The sequence below is a fragment of the Mustela putorius genome, unplaced genomic scaffold (assembly GCF_011764305.1).
Source record: "Mustela putorius furo isolate JIRA1106 unplaced genomic scaffold, ASM1176430v1.1 tig00004041_pilon_pilon_pilon, whole genome shotgun sequence".
Taxonomy (NCBI): Eukaryota; Metazoa; Chordata; class Mammalia; order Carnivora; family Mustelidae; genus Mustela; species Mustela putorius.
In genome coordinates, this window is record NW_025422176.1 from 2848753 (window position 1) to 2868306 (window position 19554).

The window sequence follows — 19554 nt, forward strand, 5'->3', positions numbered from 1 at the left end:
AGGATATTCTGTAATCCCGCCACTCCAAGCTGATGTGGTCGTCCATCTCCCTAATCCGATGCTGTTCTGTCCCTGACGGTGTTCTTCAGTTTCCAGACTGCAGCGGAGTCTGAGCTCCTCAGTCTCTGCGATGAAGACTGGGACAAGTTCTTCCACTGTGTCACTTCCGCCTTCAGTGTTAGGATCGCATTTGGAGGGTCTGTTGATTTTTGCTGTACCCAGATGACATCAGCAAAGTCCAGCACATCTCTGGAGAAACTGAAGGTGTGGCCCCCTCCCAGGATCCTGGAAGCCTACTTTATTTATTTTTTTAAAATTAAATTTATTCATTTTCAGCATAACAGTATTCATTATTTTTTCACCACACCCAGTGCTCCATGCAATCTGTGCCCTCTATAATACCCACCACCTGGTACCCCAACCTCCCCCCCCCCCGCCACTTCAAACCCCTCAGATTGTTTTTCAGAGTCCATAGAAGCCTACTTTAACATATAAAACTTACTTTGGAAATTTCCTTTTTCTTTAGCCCCCAAGATACATGTTGGCAATCATCCCTCAAGCATAAGGCCCATTGATTTAGGCCTGAATGGTCTCATGACTAAGGCTTTATTAGACCATAATAAATGAACTTTGCCAACAACAGCTAGCCCCTCATGGTCCTGAAAACCTTTCTTCCAGAATTCCTTGGAGACTTACACTATCCCCAACCCCCTCAAACTTGAAAGTATAGAATAGGCCACTCTTCATGACCACTTGGCAGCCCTTTTTGCCTATAGGTCCTGTCCCCGGTTTTTAATAAAATCACCTTTTTGCGGCACCAGAGACAGCTCAAGAATTCTTCCTTGGTCGTGAGCTCTGGACACTATGATGGGAAAATCAGAAACTCTAAGGTGCAGGACCAGAAAATGTGCCTAAAGAAGATACAAACACACAGTTCAAAAACAAGCAAGAAAACACTAAGAAAAAATCTTCCCCAAACAGGCTGATGAGGGACTTTGATCAAAGACTATATCTTTATGTTCTAAAGGATTCCCAGCAATTGAAAAGAACAACATTTCCGATGGACATTTACAATGAAATTCAGCAAACCGGTAAAAGGAAGGAAGGATACTCCATCTCATTAGCACAAAGTTCTTTAAAAAGTTTTAAATTAATAGGTTTGGCAGTTTGGCAGAATTTTTAAAATGATAACAGCCAGTGTTAGGGTGTACAGAAAGGGAGCCCTCATCTACTCTTGTGAAAATGCAAATCAGTAAAGAGGGTCTCAAGGAATGGCTTGGCAGTTGCTATTAATATTCACAAGGGACAATTCCTTGAGCCAGCCAATTCCTGCAAAAATGCACATTTACCTGTGCTTTCTACAACACTGCTTAACAGAACACCATAAAACACGCAGCTATCTAAAGGGCCATTGGTACTGAATACATTAAGTAAAATGGAATTTCCATGCCAAGGAGAACTAGAAAGCCATCGGAAATGAGGAGGCAGACCTATCTATGATGACACAAAGATAGTCACGGGTCACTAGAATGCAGAAAGAGCGAGCTAACTACAAAGCAGGATGTATAAATGATTCACTTTATTAAAAGGACACCTGAATTTACTGATTTTGAGAAATACAGATTCATTCATTCAACAGATATACACTGAACTCCAACCTATGTATTCATTCAATGTGTATATATAGTCTCTCAACAAAAATGTATGGGACCCTCTATGTGCCAGGCACTGGATTATCTTTCTTGTGTGTTTTCTCATGTGTGATATTTATCCGTCTCTAGGTGTGCTATTCATCCACAAGAGAAAACACCCTGAACACTGCTTTTCTTGGTGGGGGGAGACATTATGGAGTGTGTTTACTTTCTACTTCATACATTCCTGTATGATGGATCAAAGCTAATGCAAGGTGGTAGCTCTTTCATTATTGGTAATCATCTTGACCCAAGTAGTCACCCAATATGCAGAGAATTGTGACAGCCACAGTGTGGAGAAAACAGCTAGGCCAGGAAATGGCAAAGCCTGCAGAGGATCTACTTACAATTCACAGGAGGGAAACAAAGGATGGGGGAAATGTTCTTTTCTGGGGGAGTTTCTTCACTAGGAGCACGAGTATGGCACTGTGGTTGCATAGAGACCTGTCTGGTTGTCTGATGTTTCCTGTGTCATCTGTGTCCACCAACCACAAAGGCCATCCTCTCTGGGCATGTCTCCTGGCAGCAATTATTAAGAAGTCCCTTGAACTACTCCATCAGACACAGACTGAAAACGATGGAACATTCTGGAAGAGGTTTCCCTGGGTTCGAAAGGCTTAGAGGTGAGCAGAGTGTTGCGAGCTCACCAAGCTTGATCCTCCTCTGCAGATACACAGTCTCAGATGCCAGGCGGCAACTAAAAAGCATATTTACTGTTAACAGAATCTTCTATTTGGAAATGGTGAAAACCCGGTTTTTATAGGATATAGTAGAATAGCCTCATACTAGAAAACTATTTCCAGATGTTGAGAATTAGACATCTTTGAAGGAAACGCTGAAAAGTTTTAGGTTAACTAAGAATTTAACTAACTAAGAATGTTTAGAGCAGATGAGGACATAACTTCTGCTAGGATACCCCACAGCACCCTTCCAGAATGTTACTCCCATAATAGGAAAGGTTAAGGAGAGTCTAAAATTCCAAGACAATGAGAATGATTGCAAGCAAATGAGGGACAGCATATACTCCTACACCTTGTGTTGGACTTCTTACTTTATTACAAGGAGCTTTCCCTCGAGGCATCTGGGTGGCTAAGTCGAGTGAGCGGCCAACTCTTGATTTCAGTTCAGGTCATGATCTCAGGGTCATGGGATTGAGTCATGAGTTGGGTTCAGTCTCAGTGGGGAGTCTGCTTCTGGATTCTCTGTTTCCTTTTGCCTCTGCCCCTCCTTGCTCATTCTCCCTCCCTCCCTCTCAAATAAATAAATAGATCTTTAAAAAAAAAAAAGAAAAGAGTTTTCCCAGGCATCAGATACTTGACCCTCAGAAGAACTGTAAATGAGGGGTCACTGTGGAGGGAAAGCAATCCAGAGGCTCACCTGGAGCCTCTAAGGAATAGACATCTTCTTTCTGGGCTTTGGCAAAGGAGCAAAATGGCTGCAGCACATGACACACTTTTGCTTCTGGGATCCCTAAGCCCATCTGACACTCTATTCATCAGGAGCTGGCGTGTCACAGGAGGTGTGGAGGATACGCAGGATGAGGCCTTGCTCCTGGACAGGAGCCAGGGACAGCTGTGAGGAAGGACAGCCCTCGGATTTAAAGGGGATCCCGCAGGGCTGACTGCAGCACAGGCTGCCCAAGGTAACACCCATCCCCTGCGTCCTTGATCCATGGGTGGTGTGGAAATAGAAGTTAGGAGACACAGAGAAGCCAAGATTCCTAAAAGGGTTTCGCTACACTATGATTCTTTATCTGTGATGGTATTGGCTTTCCTGGGCCCTACTGCTGCTCACTGCCAGAAGGTGGGAGCCTGTCCCTATAGTCTTTGGCCTGAGATCATACAGAATGATCTCCCACTGTGGTGGAAGCAGAAAGCCTGTGACCTGCTGCTAAGCCTCTACTGGTGCAGCTGGGGGACCATCCAGTGTGGAAGGTGCATGAGACCATGAGACTGGCAGACAAAATTTTCTCCACACTGTCTAGAAGCACAGATCTCTCAATTCAGGGATTAGCAAACTTGCTGCAAATGACCAGAAAGTATTTTAGTCTTTGCAGATCAGATGGCCTCTCCTCGAACTACTCAACTCCCCTGTCATGCTGGCAAAACAGCCATAGAGAAGACTTAAGTAAATGGGAGTGGCTGTGTTGCAATAAAAAAACGGGGGGAGGGGGTTTGGGAGAAGGGGGTGGGATTATGGACATTGGGGAGGGTATGTGATCTGGTGAGTGCTGTGAAGTGTGTAAACCTGGTGATTCACAGACCTGTACCCCTGGGGATAAAAATATATATTTATAAAATAAAAAAAAAAAAAAACTTTATTTACAAAGACCGGTGGGTAGGTGCAATTTGGCCCTTTCAGCCTGGGCTCCAAAGTCCAAACAGGCATTCTTTTTTTTTTTTTTCTTCCCCCCATGGAGACCAGAGTTTTTAAAAAACCCTTTGGACCAATTCAAAACACCTCCTCTAAATCTTTCCTACCCTGTGCTATTTGCCTTCCCCAACTACATGACACGAAGGACAACACAAACCTCAGGACCAATTTGAAAGGGTGTGGGGCCGAGAGGAGGTATTCCTCCAGTGGCTTCTGCTCACATGCACACATTCCGTCCCTGCATTCTGCTCCAGCTCCTTCCACCACACCATGGTCACTGAGGGAGAGATGCACCACCGACTGACGGACCACAAAGACCCCCCTGAGCAAGCACAAGGCTCTGGACAGAGAACAGGGAAGCAACCTGGACTTGCGGGACCTGCAGTCTATTCGCTCCTGGTTCTGCCACTGTCCAGACCCGTCTGTTTCCCTTGAGAGAAGTTATACCTGTTAAAAAGAGCAGTTGAGGTATCAAATCATGGAATAGCTACAAAAGGCCTTTGTATCATATCACTATCACCAGCCTTGCATGTCTGTAAACTGTACTGAAGACACTGTCATGATGACAATAAAATCTTTGTGATCGTCAATACAGCAGACATAGGGGCTCTGGGGCTCACAATCCCACTGGCGGGGTCTTCCACACGTGCAGAGGACACGTCTACAAGTGTTTTTTATCAGAAGCCCTGTTTGTAACAGCAAAGGAGGAGAAGCCAGGGACCCATCCTTCACCAGGGCCCCGGTGACATCAAGTAAGTGTCTAAAGGTGGCAGCAGGCACAAGCAGCTGGGGACAGGGGCATGAGAAAGGCAGTCACTGTATTCCTTCTGAATATACTTTTAACATTTTGAACCAGGCGGGCACCTTCACAAATAAAACATTTACCTTTAATCTCCAGAATGTGGTCTCCATTGTAATCCCAAGATTTAGAATTTGACAATGACATTCTGCCTCCTGTAGAAATGCCTTTATCAGCTGACTGACGACATGGACTCGACCAAAATATCCTGAGAGAGAGAGACACAGAGACAAACTATCCCTCAGTGAGGTCGGAAAGCATCCCAGCAGAGCCCACCTTAGCAGAAGAGCAAATGAGGATTCTGCTACTTTTCATTCGGGTCAGTGTTTTATCTGTGGACTCATGGGAGAAATCAGGACTTTCACCTTCTCTCTCTCTCTCTCTCTTTTTAACTTTTAAAGCTGATGGAACCAAAGTAAGTACAATCTATTCAATGATTTAATGGTGGAATTAAAGATCTTAGGAATAAAATGTCCCTTGTGGCACCTGGGTGGATCAGTCAGGTAAGCATCTGCCTTTGGCTTAGGTCAGGATCGCAGGGTCCAGGGATCAAGCCCCGCATTGGGCTCCCTGCTCAGCTGAGAGCCTGCTTTTCCCTCTCCCTTTGGTCCTTCCACTCATGCTCTCCCTTTCCAATAAATAAATAAATAAAATCTTTCAAAAATAAAGTAAAATGTCCCATGATTGTACTTAGGAAAGACAAGTGTTTTACATCAAAGCATCAGATCTTAATGTTCCTCTTTGAAATATGCTTTTTTTGTGGCCAGGTACCAACTACTTAGGACTCAGCTTAACTTCAAAATGCGAGATCATTACGAAATAATATTTTGTGGTCAGAATATGGGGCAGATAAATGTCCAAGAAAATGAAATAAAACAAAATAAAATAAAGCTATATTTCTTACCATGTTCCCTTCATCTCCATCCTGTGTGGGTAATTCCCTCTATGCTTATAAATTGACCTCACAGACCAACTGCGGGAGAGGAAGGCATGAGCACAATTGCCCCCAAAATGGATTTATTCAGCTCCAGAGTGGGGAGCTTGTGCAAAGGCGATGGGAAATAAAAGAGTGGAATAGGAAGATAAAATCTGTGTTCTAAAGTCCTGTTGCTTAAAGCAGTGACAGTTCTTAACTCTCTTAAGACCGAAATTTGAGGGGCACCTGGGTGGCTCAGTGGGATAAGCTGCTGCCTTTGGCTCGGGTCATGATCTCGGGGTCCTGGGATCAAGTCCCACATCGGGCTCTCTGCTCAGCAGGGAGCCTGCTTCCTCCTCTCTCTCTCTCTGCCTGCCTCTCTGCCTACTTGTGATCTCTCTCTGTCAAATAAAGAAAAAAAAAAAAGACCGAAATTTGAGTAGCATTTAGAAACATACTGCAATGTGATACAGGAGTTCTATGTGTATTGATTCTCCTAATAAACAATTTGAGCTTGTACTTTACAGGTTACCTTGAATTTTATGTTTCTAGGAAATCATTTTTATCATATGTTATAGAATATCATCCACAACAGACTGGATATTGAAACAAAAACTTTAAAGATGCTCACCACACCCTATTTGGGAAGCCCTTTCTTTGTGTGCTGCAGCCTGGACATGCCAGCCCAGGCAGAGGAAGAAGGCAGGCAGGCCGCTGACATGCTGCCTGGGGCACCCAGCTCCCCAGGGCTCCAAGGTGGGTCCCTGCCTCTGGTTAGGAAAGCTGCCTCAGGCGCCCAGGAGGGAGGCTTCAGTCCTCTTAGGTAGGCCTGGCCCCATCTTCCTAAAGCCTGGGTTCACCCTCAGCTCAAGGTAAGATCCATGTCCTTATAGTCAGGGACCACCACTTTAAACGTTCTTTGCATTTCTTACAGAATCTACCCACAAGCTCCATCTTTAGGGCCAGGATTCCCTGCATGCTCAAGGACTGGGATCATTTGGCTAATTTCTCAATCTGAATGAGATTGAGATGAATCAATTGCAATCTCAAATCCTGTCTCAAATCCTTTCACTGCCTCGATAGAAAGGACTCGCAGAGACTAATAGTGTTACTATCACTTTAATAAGGCCAAAAAGGTGATTCCTTACTTGGACAGTTCACAGTAAAAGATACTAGAAATGGCTCTTAAACATATAAAGTCATCCTTAACTTTAGCCCCAAAATAAGAGGAATAAAATAAAATAAATTTACTGTAAGATACCATTTTCCAGATTAACCACAATGAAAAGGTTCCTGTGTTGGTGAGGATGTTGGGAAATGAGCAATTTCATATGCCACTGGAGAGAGTGAACACTCTCTTTTGAAGAAGGAATCCCTAAAACCTCGGGCCTCTGGTCTGATGAGGGGACGTTGGGAGGGAGGGAGTCACTTGCCTCTGTTAATTCTGGGGGCCTTCCTCTCCTTAGACAGTCTTACAAAATGCTGGGTGAAAGGGTCTAGCCAGTAGCCAAGGCTTACTGAAGACCTAAAAGGGAAGAAAGGAGGCAGGAGAGGTGAGGTCAGTAGGTTCTGACCCAGTTCTCAGGAACCAGGTCGAAGAGGACCATCAGCTACCTCCAACAGCCAACAGAGGCAGATTCATGCTCCATTACAAATCTCAGCAGACTCAGCCATCCGTCTTGGTGCTCACATACACGGCCCCTCGTCACCAGCCTCCCTTCCCCGGCGACTATTTCTTCTCTCTCTTTGCTCATGTGCCTAACTCCCTTCCCAGGGCGCTAGAGAGCACAGAACCTTACCTCTTATCTCACCTAGAAGACCTCCCACCATTTATTCCCTCAGAAAACTCACTGGCAAGAGCCAGTGAGACAACTCTGCTTGACCACAAGTTCTGTGTCCGTAGGAAGGGAGATCCGAGATTGTTTCCTAAAACTCACGAAAGACTACCTAAGCCTTTCCCCTGGCTCTGTATTAGATACCAGTCCTTCCACATCCCTCAGGCAGGTCATAATGGGAAAACCAGGAACCAATAAACACAACAGCTACAACCTAGAAAATGGTGCAGTAGCCTAAACTCTGATCTATACAACTTGGAAAATGCTATGGTAGCCTATGCTCTCCCCGGTCTATATCACAAGGAACCAAAGTTTTAGTTTTCTAAACCAGGAGCTGAAGCCTAGATTACCAGTGAAGGTCTTCTGCCAACTATAAGGAACCAACCTTAGAAAAACCAGATGTAGTGGAATGAGCCTGGATCCCTAAGGCCATGTGAAGCCATTTTGGCCCTTGCCCTTCAGTGGCTATCTTGAGAATTAATAAACATCTTTACCATTTAAACCAAATGGGGTTGCACAGCCAGCTCTTGGTTTCGGCTCAGGTCACGATCTCCGAGTTCTGGCATCCAGCCCAGCATCAGACTTCGTCTTCAGTGGGGGAGTCTGCTTCAGGATTCTCTCTCCCTCTGCCCTTCCCCCCACTACTCTCTCTCACTCTAATAAATCTTTTTTAAAAAAGTAAAAAATCAATCAAATGGAGTTGGTCTTCTGTTACTTATACCATGAAACATCCTAAGTGCTATCCTGAGTACATAACCCCTCATTTCCATTTGCCTGATCAGTAAGTTGAAAGGGGTAGGGTGTACACGACTGTGTGTTTCTATGTGTGTTTCTGTGTGTGTGTGTGTGTGTGTTTTCACCCTGCTAGGTTCTAAGTTCTCAGATATCCATCTCAGATATCATATGTTCTCTTCATATCCACCAACAAGGCTTACTGCTGTCCTGACTACGGTCTGTGCTACTCCTGTACCTGTCCCCACCAGTCTCCCACAGACGGCCATGTGCCCACCTCAGTAGGCACCCGTAAGGAAGCAAATGCCTTCGGCTACTCAAGGCAGCAACTCAGCACAGAAACACACTAAGTACACACTAAGGGACACAATTACCTACAAGCCCAGACTGTCAAGGAAAACTGACCCACAGAGTTTTACAAGGGTGAACACACTCCATTGTCTAAAACAGTGCTTTTCAAACAATGAATTGTGACCCATACATGTTCACAAAATCAATGTAATAGTCTGCAAATCCCTGGCTTAGAAAATGCAGATGACAAGAGTTAAACAGAAAATATCAGCATCCATTACGTATTGTAAGAGTTAAAGACTGTTTTGTGAAGTTTGTTCTCCAAACCAACAAAACCAAACAGACTCTTCAACACAGAATGGTGATTGCCAGAGGGTAGTGGGGGAGGGGGGGTAGCAAAACTGGTGATGGGGATTAAGAGGCACACACTTCTACTTATATAAATAACTCACAAAATGAAAAGTACCTCAGGAATATCATCAATAATATCATAATAATGTACTGTGACAGACAGTGAATACACATAATCGTGGTGAGTGATGAATAAAGTACAGACTTGTCAAATAAGCAATGCTGCACACCTCAAATTGACATAACATTGTATAGATCAAACTGTATTTCAATAATTAAAAGAGAGAAAATTGTGTTCTCACTGTTGGTGATTTGATGGGCACTGTCCTCAAAGGCATCATCTAGTGCCCTCTAGTGGTTAGAGCCACATCTGCAGTTGAGAAAGAACCACAGACCAGAGAGGAGACTAGTCCTCAACCATGACTGGCTGTCTGGTTGGAAGGGGCCTTCCCAATGACCTGGTCAACCCTGACATCCAGGGCAAGAACCCTTCAACAACACCAAGCCACCGCCTGAGCACGCCCTACAAAGAAAGCACTCGCTCCACCGCTGAGCAGCTCTACCTGCTGAAAAGCTGACCAAGCTGCCTTCCTCTAGGAGCTCCTCCTGGACTTCCTACTGCCCTCTCCTGGATGACACGGAGCAGCTTCTGTATTCGCCCTCAGCTTGACACTATTGATCCAGACAAATACTTCTTGAGTGTCTGCAAAGTACCAGGCACTGGTAGACAGAGACAGAGACAGAGACAAAGTAAGAGCTTATCCCAGATGAAGGACAATAGCAGGGGATGAAGGACCTGCATCAGACAAGGTCAAAGGGAAGGCCTCTCTGAAAAGAGGAGGGCTGGGTGGACTCCCACAGAATTGGAGAAAGCTGTGCAGAAGGCACTCGGGATGGGACGAGAAATGCTCTGGGCAGGAAGCACCTTGGAATGTTCCAGTAGCAGCAGATAGGTAGGGAGGCTGAAGAACAGCAAACAGGAGAAACCTCAGACTTCTGGGGTCTTTGTAAGTGTGTGTGTGTGTGTGTGTGTGTGTATGTGTTTTAATTTCTGTTTTAAAAATTTTTTACACTACCCATATGCCATATTTCACTCTAAGACACCATCAAATATAAGACTGAAAAAAGAAAGAAGAAACACTTTCAGTTGGTCAGTGTTTTTCCTATTGCTTAGAATTTTAATTTGATTTTGATTTTGTGCTGATGAAAATGCCCTTCAGATGTATTTGAACAGAATGAAAGGGAAAGGATGAGTGCAGAAGTTGGTTAAGTCTTTTATAATTAGGGTCATGATCCTTCCCAAATTTATGTGTGTGTGTAAAGAATGAGGTAGGGGTCAAGGTCTGTTTTGTTTCCACTTCAGTATCCAATTCACCCAGAATTATTCACTACAAAGACTCCCCTGGGTCACCTGACTTGTTCACTCTGTTGGGCATGGTCCTCAGCTTAGGTCATGATCCCTGGGGCTTGGGATCCAGTCCCACATTGGGCATCCTGCTCAGCAGGGAGGAGTCTGCTTCTCCCTCTCCCCTTCCATCCTGTTCATGATTTCTCACTTTCTCTCCAATAAATAAATAAATCTTTAAAAAAAAACAACAAAATAAAATGACTTCCTTTTCCCCACTGAACTGACTTGACACTCTGGGCAAAAATCAATTGACAGTACCTATTGTGATTGGTCTATTTTTGGACTCTCTATTGTTTCACTGATCTATCTTTAAGCCAAAGACTTTGATTACTGTGGTTTTACTCTAAGTCTTAATATTGAGCAGGAATAAGCAGTGTAGGTTCTTCAACTGTGTTCTTTTGAAGATTTGTTTGGTTATTCTAGACCCTTCGCATTTCCATATACATTTTGAAATCAACTTGTTCATTTTTTTCTAAAAAAGAGGAAAAAGATGGCTAGGAGTTTGACTGGGATTGCATTGTTTGCATGAATCAAATCATGGAAAACAGAAATCTCAATTATGTCATATCTTCCATGTGTAAACAAAGCCTATCTCTCATTGATTTCAAATTCCTGTGTCTTTGACCCAAGATTCCAAGGTCTTCTGCCAGTATTCATGGCATGCCAATGTGGTAACTTTCACTTAGGATATAATCTCCAACGCTCTACAGTTCAGTTCTTTACAACAGGTCACTTATCTTAATCTCCAAAGATTACAAATTTTTCCCTCTTTATCTAATTGCATGCAGCAATCAAGACAAGACATAATAGTCACTGGTTGGAACTGAATCTCATAGCACTTTTATTTCTCGAATATTTTCTGTTTTATCAATATTAGCAATGGTCAGGAAGACTTGCTCCAGTGTTATTTGACTGACAGAATAGTCTTCTAGATTGAATAGCTCTTTGGCTTCCTCCAAAATATTAAACACCTTTAACAGGGGAAAAAAGAAAAAGATGGTATTACTATTGTAATATCTCCAGTGACCCTTTTCCCCCACCCCATCATTCCCCAATTCCTGCCAGGCGTATGCTTAGGGACAAAAAGACACAGAAGGGGGAAGCTAGAAAGTAGAAGGAAAAAGGGTTGAAAAATAGAGAGGAGGCAGTTTTCCATCTTCATTCTTTTGATAGTATAGAATAATAGAATTTAGGGTCAGAAGTCTCAAACTATAGGTGCCTTTGAAAAGTAACAAAGGTTCTCTGCCAATGTCAGGCTCCCATTCCTTATGTTTGAATCACAATGCCTCCTTCTATCAGTCCTCTGTTATACATAATGTTAGAAGAGTATGATTTCTACAATCACCTTTCCCCAGCAGATTTCCTCTTTGGGAATATAGTAGCTAATAATCCCTTGATGCTCCTGGTGTTTGATGTTACCTAAGAAAGGAAAGTAACAGAAGGGGCCCCATATGTGATACGAGTTTTACAAAATTCCTAAATAAATACCATTCCAAATGTCCATACCAATGGAAGAGAGAATATATGTTAATGCAAAAGACAATATAATCCCAAAGTCCATTCTCTTTTAGTATATTGCCACTTTGTTACATATTTCAATAGATTTACTTCCATGTAAAGTATGGTCTTTATATCTATAGTTCATAAAAATTACAGAAGGTCAGATAATCACAGCAAGCTCATCACTTACTTTACCAAACCTGACTTACATGAATCCTAATGTTCCATTGTCCTGAAAATGCTCATAAAATTTGGGTGTGGTTTCTTTCTCCAGGTGTGTGTGTGTATGGGTGTGTGCACGTGTGTGCGTGTGTGTGGGCGCGCGTGCGCGTGTATGTTTAGGATATCTATACTATTCTTATGACTAGGCAGTCTTTATCCTAAAGGAAATTTTAAAAATCACAATAATAAAACATAAATGTGAAGGCATTCACTGGAGAAATGGGATATTACAGTTTTTGAAAATCTGGTAGTAATACTGTAGCCATTCCTAACTGATAGGATGCACTTTTATGTATTATCACACAACTGGACATTATTGCAAATGGAATTAATTGAAAATGGAATTAATTGAAATTAATATATTTTTAAAAAATATATATCAATAATACTGATTTTATCCTGTCATGAGTCCCTAAATAAATTCCATGAGGTAATATGTAAAAAAAACTTTTCAAATTGGGAAATACAGCAAACATATAAACTATGTAAATTGTATGGAACATAAATGTACACCTCAGTGAATTATAATAAAGCTAACAAACATGTGATTGAAATTCAGCAATCCAGAAGTGAGCTATGTGTCACTAGTGACTCACTTCTTCTCTATGGTAAGCATTTATTTTCCTGTTCTTTATGGTTTTATTAGTTTTAGCTAAGTATGGAAACATAAATACTATAATTTGATTTTGCCTTTTTTGTACTTCACACGAATGCAATAACACAGTCTGTATTATTCTTATCTGGCTTCTCTCAATCATTATATTTTTTTATATAAAGATTTTTATTTATTTGTCAGAGACAGAGGGAGAGAGAGTGAGCGAGCACAGGCAGACAGAGAGGCAGGCAAAGGCAGAGGGAGAAGCAGGCTCCCTGCCGAGCAAGGAGCCCGATGTGGGACTCGATCCCAGGACCCTGGGATCAGGACCTGAGCCGAAGGCAGCTGCTTAACCAACTGAGCCACCCAGGCGTCCCTCAATCATTATATTTTTAAGATTCATCAGTGTTGCTGTGTATAACTATACTTCATTTGTGTTCATTACTATAAAGTTGTCAGTGTATGTCTACACCTCTGTTGTTGGTGGATATATGGTATGGTATCCAGCCTTCTAAATGGCTCCAAATGATCCCTACCTCCTAGTTTTCACCAAACTGTCTCGTCCTTTTCCTAGTGAATAGGGCTGACCTATTCACTGCAGAAACAAGAGTGGGATTTTTGCCTTGATTGTAGTACCTTAATTAAGTATTGAAGTCAGGTACTGTCAGTCCTACAACTTCTTCTTTTTCAATTTTTCTATTTTGGAAATTTTGCCTCTCCATATAAACTTTAGAATCAGTTTATTGATAGCCACAAAATTACTTATCCTATCCATGACCATGGAATATCTCTACATTTATTTGGTTCTTCTTCAACTTCCTTCATCAGAATTTTGTAGTATTCCTCATGTGGATCTTCTATATATTTTGTTAGATTTACACCTATGTATACCATTTTGGGGGGTTGCTAATATATATGGAACTGTGTTTTCAAATTCAAACTCTACTTGTTCATTGATGGTATACAGGAAAGTCATTGACTTTTGTATATTAAACTTGTATCCTACAGCCTTGCTTTAACCACTTATTAATTCCCAGAGTTTTTGGTCCATCTTTCAGATTTTCTAATGTGTCAATCTTGTCATCAATGGAAAAAAAAAAAAAAAACCACACTCCTTCCTTCCTAACCTGTATGTCTTTTATTCCTTTTCTTGTCTTTAGCTGAGTTCTCAAGTACAGTGTTGAAGAGCAGTGGTTAGATGGGGGCATGCTTGCCTTATTCCTGGCTCTAGTAGGAAAGCTTCAAGTTTCTCACATTTAAGTATGTTGATAGCTGTAGGTTTTCGTAGACATTCATTATCACATTAAGAATATTCCTACCTGTTGCTAGTATACTGCACGTTTTAAAAACCGTAAGTAGGTGATGAAGTTTGTCAAATGCTTTTTCTACATCTATTGATAGAATCATGGAATTTTTCTTCTTTAGCCTATTTATGTGTTGGATTTTATTAGTTCTGTTTTGAATGCTGAATCAGCTTTGTATCCATGGGTTAAATCACATTGGATGATTGTGATATGTCTGGGTTTTTTTTTTTTTATTCTTTTCTTTCTTTTTCTCCTTCTCCTCCTCCTTCTCCTCCTTCTTCTTCTTCCTCTTCCTCTCCCTCTCCTTCCTTCCTTCCTACCTTTTTTTTCCTTCCTTCCTCCCTCTCTCCCTCCCTCCCTCCTCCTCCTCCTCTCTTCTTTCTTCTTCTTTTTTAGTAGGCTTCCCAGTATAGCCCAAGCTGGGCTTGAACTCTTGACCCCAAGATCAAGACCTCAGCTGAGATCAAAAGGTGGATGCTTAACTGACTGAGCCACCCAGGCACCCTGCCCTGTTTTGGTGTTAAGATAATGCTGAGGGATGCCTGGGTGGCTCAGTTGGTTAAGAATCTGCCTTCAGCTTAGGTCATGATCTGGGGGTCCTCGGATCAAGCCCTGTGTTGGGCTCCCTGCTCAGTGGGAAGTCTACTTTTCCCTCTCCCTTTGTACCCCACCCCTACTCCTACACTCTCTCTTTCTCAAATAAATGAAATCTTTAAAAAACACAATGCTGAATAATTTAGGACATATTCCTTTTGCTTCTATCCACTGAAAGTTAATGTAGACAATTGGTATAATTTGTCCCTTAAATGTGTGGTAGAGTTTACCAGTAAATCCATTTGGGCCTGGTGCTGGGGAGTTCAATTACTAAGACAATTTCTTTAATAGATAAAGTCTTATTCAGATTATTTATTTCTTTTTGGGTGAGTTTTGGCATATTGTACCTTTCAAAGAATTGGTTTGTTTCATTTAGATTATCAAATTTGTGGACATAGAATAGTTCATAGTATTGCTTGATTATACTTTTAATGTCTTTGGCCTCTGCAGTGACATGCCCCATTTCATTTCTGGTATTAGTGGTTCCTATCTTTTCTCTTTCTTAGTTATCCTGGCTGGATATTTATGGACTTTATTTGTATTTTCAAAGAATCAGTTGTTGCAAACAAAGACCGTTTTCCTTTTTACTTTCTAATTTGAATGACTTTTATTTCTTTTTCTTGCCTACTTTATCTGGCTAGGACTTCTGGTATTATGTTGAGTAAGAGTGATGGGAGTAACATTGTTATACCATCTTGATAAAATTGACTCCTTTGTAATTATATGAACTTCTTTGTCATTTGATACAGCCTTTGACCTAAAACTGATATGAATATAGCAATGCTGATCACCTTTGGTTCTATTTGCATGGAGTATCTTTATTCATCCCTTCACTTTGAGCCTGAGTCTTTACATTAGAAGTAGCAGTCACCTCCTCCAGTCTTTTCCGAAGGCCTTCAGGAAGAAAATGCCTTCTATCAACCAGGTAGGGATTCTGAGGCTTTCTTAGACTCTTTCAATAGGTAAGCTTGCTTCATACTACTTGTTCCCTCTTGGAAGTGAATTCTTAAGACAATTCTGTCAATTCTGCTATGCTAGGCTGGGTGATAAGAATATAATCTTTGCTTTCCATAGCATGATGCTGAATGCTTAAATTTGTGTACCTTCTTCCAATCCCATAGATTTGGACCAGCTCCCTCTGTGTGCACACCAGTCATTTGCAAAGTCTTACTCTTGACACCCTCGGGGTTGCACATAGGGAGCCAGCCACAGGATATTCATGTGGGTGACTTGCATGGAGCATAACTGGTGTTTGTGGACCAGTTGTGGGAATTGTAGTCAAGGTGTTAACAGCTGCTCATGGGCAGACTTTTTGATGGGGTCTTCAAAGTGATTTGTAGGATCTGCCTCTCTTCGATGAACTCTGAGAGTCTTGGCTGCTGCTGTTCTCCCAGCTTGTCCTTGCTCCAGTCATGCAGTGCATCTCAGTAGCCTGGCTGGAGCAATACAAAAGTGTATCTCTTTGCCAGTGTCCCTCACAACTTGGGAAGCCAGGTGTTTATTCATTCATTCTTACTTTACTTTGTGGGGGGAATTGTAGGTAAAGAAGGTTTCTCTTGGCACTGAGCTGTGCCACATTGTGGTCAGGGTGACACTGGTAAAGTGAAATTGTTTCTCTTCCCCTCATCAACATGACCAATCTTGGAATTTTCTGCTTACTGAGGTGCTAGAACTTCTCTACTGGACTCTCCCAACTTCCACAAAGGGGCTTTTGCATGTGGGTGTTCTTTGTAGAGAAGACAGTAGAAAACTCATATTTGGTCATTTTGATTACATCATTCTCTTATTACTTTGAACAAATTTTTATCTTTTAGGTCAGTTGAGAATAAGAAAAAATAAAAGTTTTCATTTTTATCTTTACTTATTCCTTCTCTGATACTCTTCCTTTGTTTATATAGATCTGAGTTTCTGACCTGCATCATTTTCCTTCTCTCTAAAGAACTTTTTTTTAACATACCTTCCAAGGTATGTCTACTGGCAAAACATTCCCTCAATTTTTTTCTTTTCTTGGATGTGAAGTTGGATGTGACTGTTATCTTTGTTCCTCTATAGATGAGGTGTCTTTTTCCTCTGGTTTCTTTCAAGATTTTTTTCTTTTTCTATGATTTTCTGTATTTGAAAAATTATATGCCTGGGTATGGTTTTTTGTTTGTTTGTTTTACTCTTATCCTGTTGATGTTCTCTGAGCTTCCTTAATCTGTGGTTTGGTGTTGACATTAATTTGGGTGAGATTCTCAGTCATTATGGTTTCAAATATTTCTTCTTTTCCTTTCTCTTTTTTTCTTCTGTATTCCCATTATACATATATTACACATTTTGTAGTTGTCCTACAGTCTGCAAATTCTGTTTTGGGTTTTTTTTTGGTGGGGGGGTCTTTGTTTTCTTTGCTTTTTGGTTTTTTGTGATTCTGTTGATACATCCTCTAGCTCAGAGATTCTTTCCTCAGCCAAGTCCAGTCTAGTAATAAGTCCATCAAATGCATTCTTCATTTCTATTATAGTTTTTTTTTAATCTCAAGCATTACTTTTTTGTTCTTAGATAGGATTTCCCTCAATCTGCTTATATTGCCCATCTGTTCTTACATGCTGTCTACTGTATTCATTATAGCCCTGAGCATGTTAATCATAGTTGTTTTCAGTTACTGGTCTGATAATTCCAACATCTTTGTCATGTATAGTATAATGTTTGTTCTGTCTCTTCAAATTGTGTTTTTTGCTTTTTGTATGCTTTGTAATTTTTTTCTGATAGCCAGACTTCTTGGGAAAAAGGAACTGCTGTAATTAGGCCATTAGTAATCTGGTGGTGTGGTGCTGGGAAGAAGCCTATGTAACTCCCACAATTTTACTGAGCCTATGCTTCTGGATTGTAAAGTTCACAAGTTTCTGTTTTTTTTCTTCTCCTCCCTTATGTGGAAAAAGATTGCTAAAGTTGGGTATTAACCTTCTTCAAGATCAGGCTCTGATTATACTCTATTCAGTTTGGTTTAGTTTAACTAGTTTCCTCCTGAGAACAGGCCTTGTTACAAAGAGCTGTCTGGTATATTTCAAAATGATTCCTCTTCCCTTCTCCCTGTGGGAAGTATGCAGGGTTTTTGTCTGATATTTACTGTGGCAATCTGGTTGTAGGAATACCCGTATTTGCCATCCCTGGCATTTTTACCTCTCAGAATTAGCCACACAGCACACCTAGCAATTCAGTTACAGTTCAGGGTTTCTTACCCTGGCACTGGTTATCAATGTGCTTTCTGCTTTTAAGTCTGCTTTGGCAAACCAGGACTTCCTGTATTTACCTGTCTTTCCAATCTTGGCTGCAGTGGTTTGCCCTGTTTCGTCATCTCTCTTTTAGATTCTAGAAGAGTTTGTTGACTTTTCAGTTTGTTCAGCTTTTTAGTTATTAGGACAGAGTAGCAATTTCCAAACTTCTTACATGCTGGGCTTGGAACCAGGGCATCTGTTCATTTTTGAAGGTGCTTGCTTACCCTAGGAATCTTAGGTTAATCTGCCCAACATTGCCATGAGGCCAAAGTTTCACCTCCTATCTTAGTACTGGTATTGGAATTTGCTTCAGGCAAATCAGCTTTTGCATTTTAAATTTTTACTATCAAGTTTCAGCTTGATGATTTTTTTTTCTGTTCTGTTTTAATTTTTTGAATTTTTCTCATTTTCTTTATCAGTCTAAGCAAATAATTAAAACACAATTCTACTTTATGTTTCCAGTATGTAATAGAAGAATCTTTTTGAGAGTATAATCTGCCATGCTATAGAAAGAGCAACTATTTTCTTTCTTTTCCCCTTTTCTGAATAACATACATAAAGATTATCTAGAAAAGGAAAAAAGAAAGAAATATACATTTGAAAGAGCATTTCTGATACTGTGTAGTTAATTCCATAACTTGAGCACTGCAGGCAATAAGCACTCCATAAATCTTTATCTTATGAACGAATGACTAAATGAATATTCAGCTGCCCAACAGACATATTTATCTGGATATCTATGTATAGTTAATATAGTTAATACTGAATTAATGATCTTTCCCACATAGTGGTTTCTTCCCTTAACTGAGCATACACGCTTGTGTATCCTATCATATCCATTTCCTATCATATCCTCTTCTCTTTTATTACTGTGACTTCCTTAGTGCAATCCAATACCATTTACTGCTTTATCATCATTATAGCCTCCATGTTTTTAATCTTGTATCCTGAACATTTGGCCACTACATGTTGATAGAGTGATCACTCAAGCTGGAGACTAAGGAAATAAAAATTCTTAAATGTTTACCATGTCACTGCTTAATGATTAAAGTAGTGGGAATAGAAGCAAATAGAGTTGGCTGTCAATGACTCTGTACCATGAGCACAGAGACGCACTTACTGAGTTAGCCACAAAAGCAGAATGATTGATTTTTATGTGTTACACATCTAGATTATCTCCTTGAAAGGAGTAAAGGAAGTATATTTTTCTAGTTTGCATTTCATAAGCATTGCTTGTCTTAGGGACCAAGGAAAGGCAGAAGATACATGGTCAAGAGGAAACCTTAAAGAATTATCAAGGGAGGGCGTCTAGGTGGCTCAGCTGGTTAAGCATTTGCCTTTGACTCAGATCACCATTCCAGGGTCTTAGGATCTAGTCCTGCATCAGGCTCCCTGTTCAACTCGGAGTCTGCTTCTTTGTCTCCCTCTACCATGCCCCCCTGCTTGTGCTCTCTATGTTGTCCTCTCTCCCTCAAATAAATAAATAAATAAATGCAATCTTAAAAAAAAGTATCAAGGGTAAAAAACAGACAGTCTCAGTAACTTAATTCTAGATGAATACATATGAACAGGTTTGTCTTACTGGTTGATTCCCATAATAGACTGGTGAGAGCCTCTACTGTTTTGAGAAAGTACGTGCTAAGAGATCATGGATAATATCATAGAGAAATTATTCCAATTACACACACA

At 41.1% G+C, this 19554-nt stretch overlaps 1 protein-coding gene across 1 annotated transcript in view; it reads right to left on the reverse strand.

Annotated features, from left to right (window-relative positions):
- Positions 1-11218: 11218 nt before the first annotated feature.
- Positions 11219-19554, reverse strand: part of LOC101693462 (phospholipid-transporting ATPase ABCA3-like) — a 181217-nt gene continuing 172881 nt past the window's right edge. Inside the window, exons 30-31 of the mRNA XM_045072708.1 lie at positions 11742-11815; positions 11219-11367 (exon numbers count right to left, since the gene is read on the reverse strand). Coding sequence (XP_044928643.1) covers positions 11227-11367; positions 11742-11815 — 215 coding nt within the window. The 3' untranslated portion in view covers positions 11219-11226. The remainder of the gene's footprint in view (positions 11368-11741; positions 11816-19554) is intronic.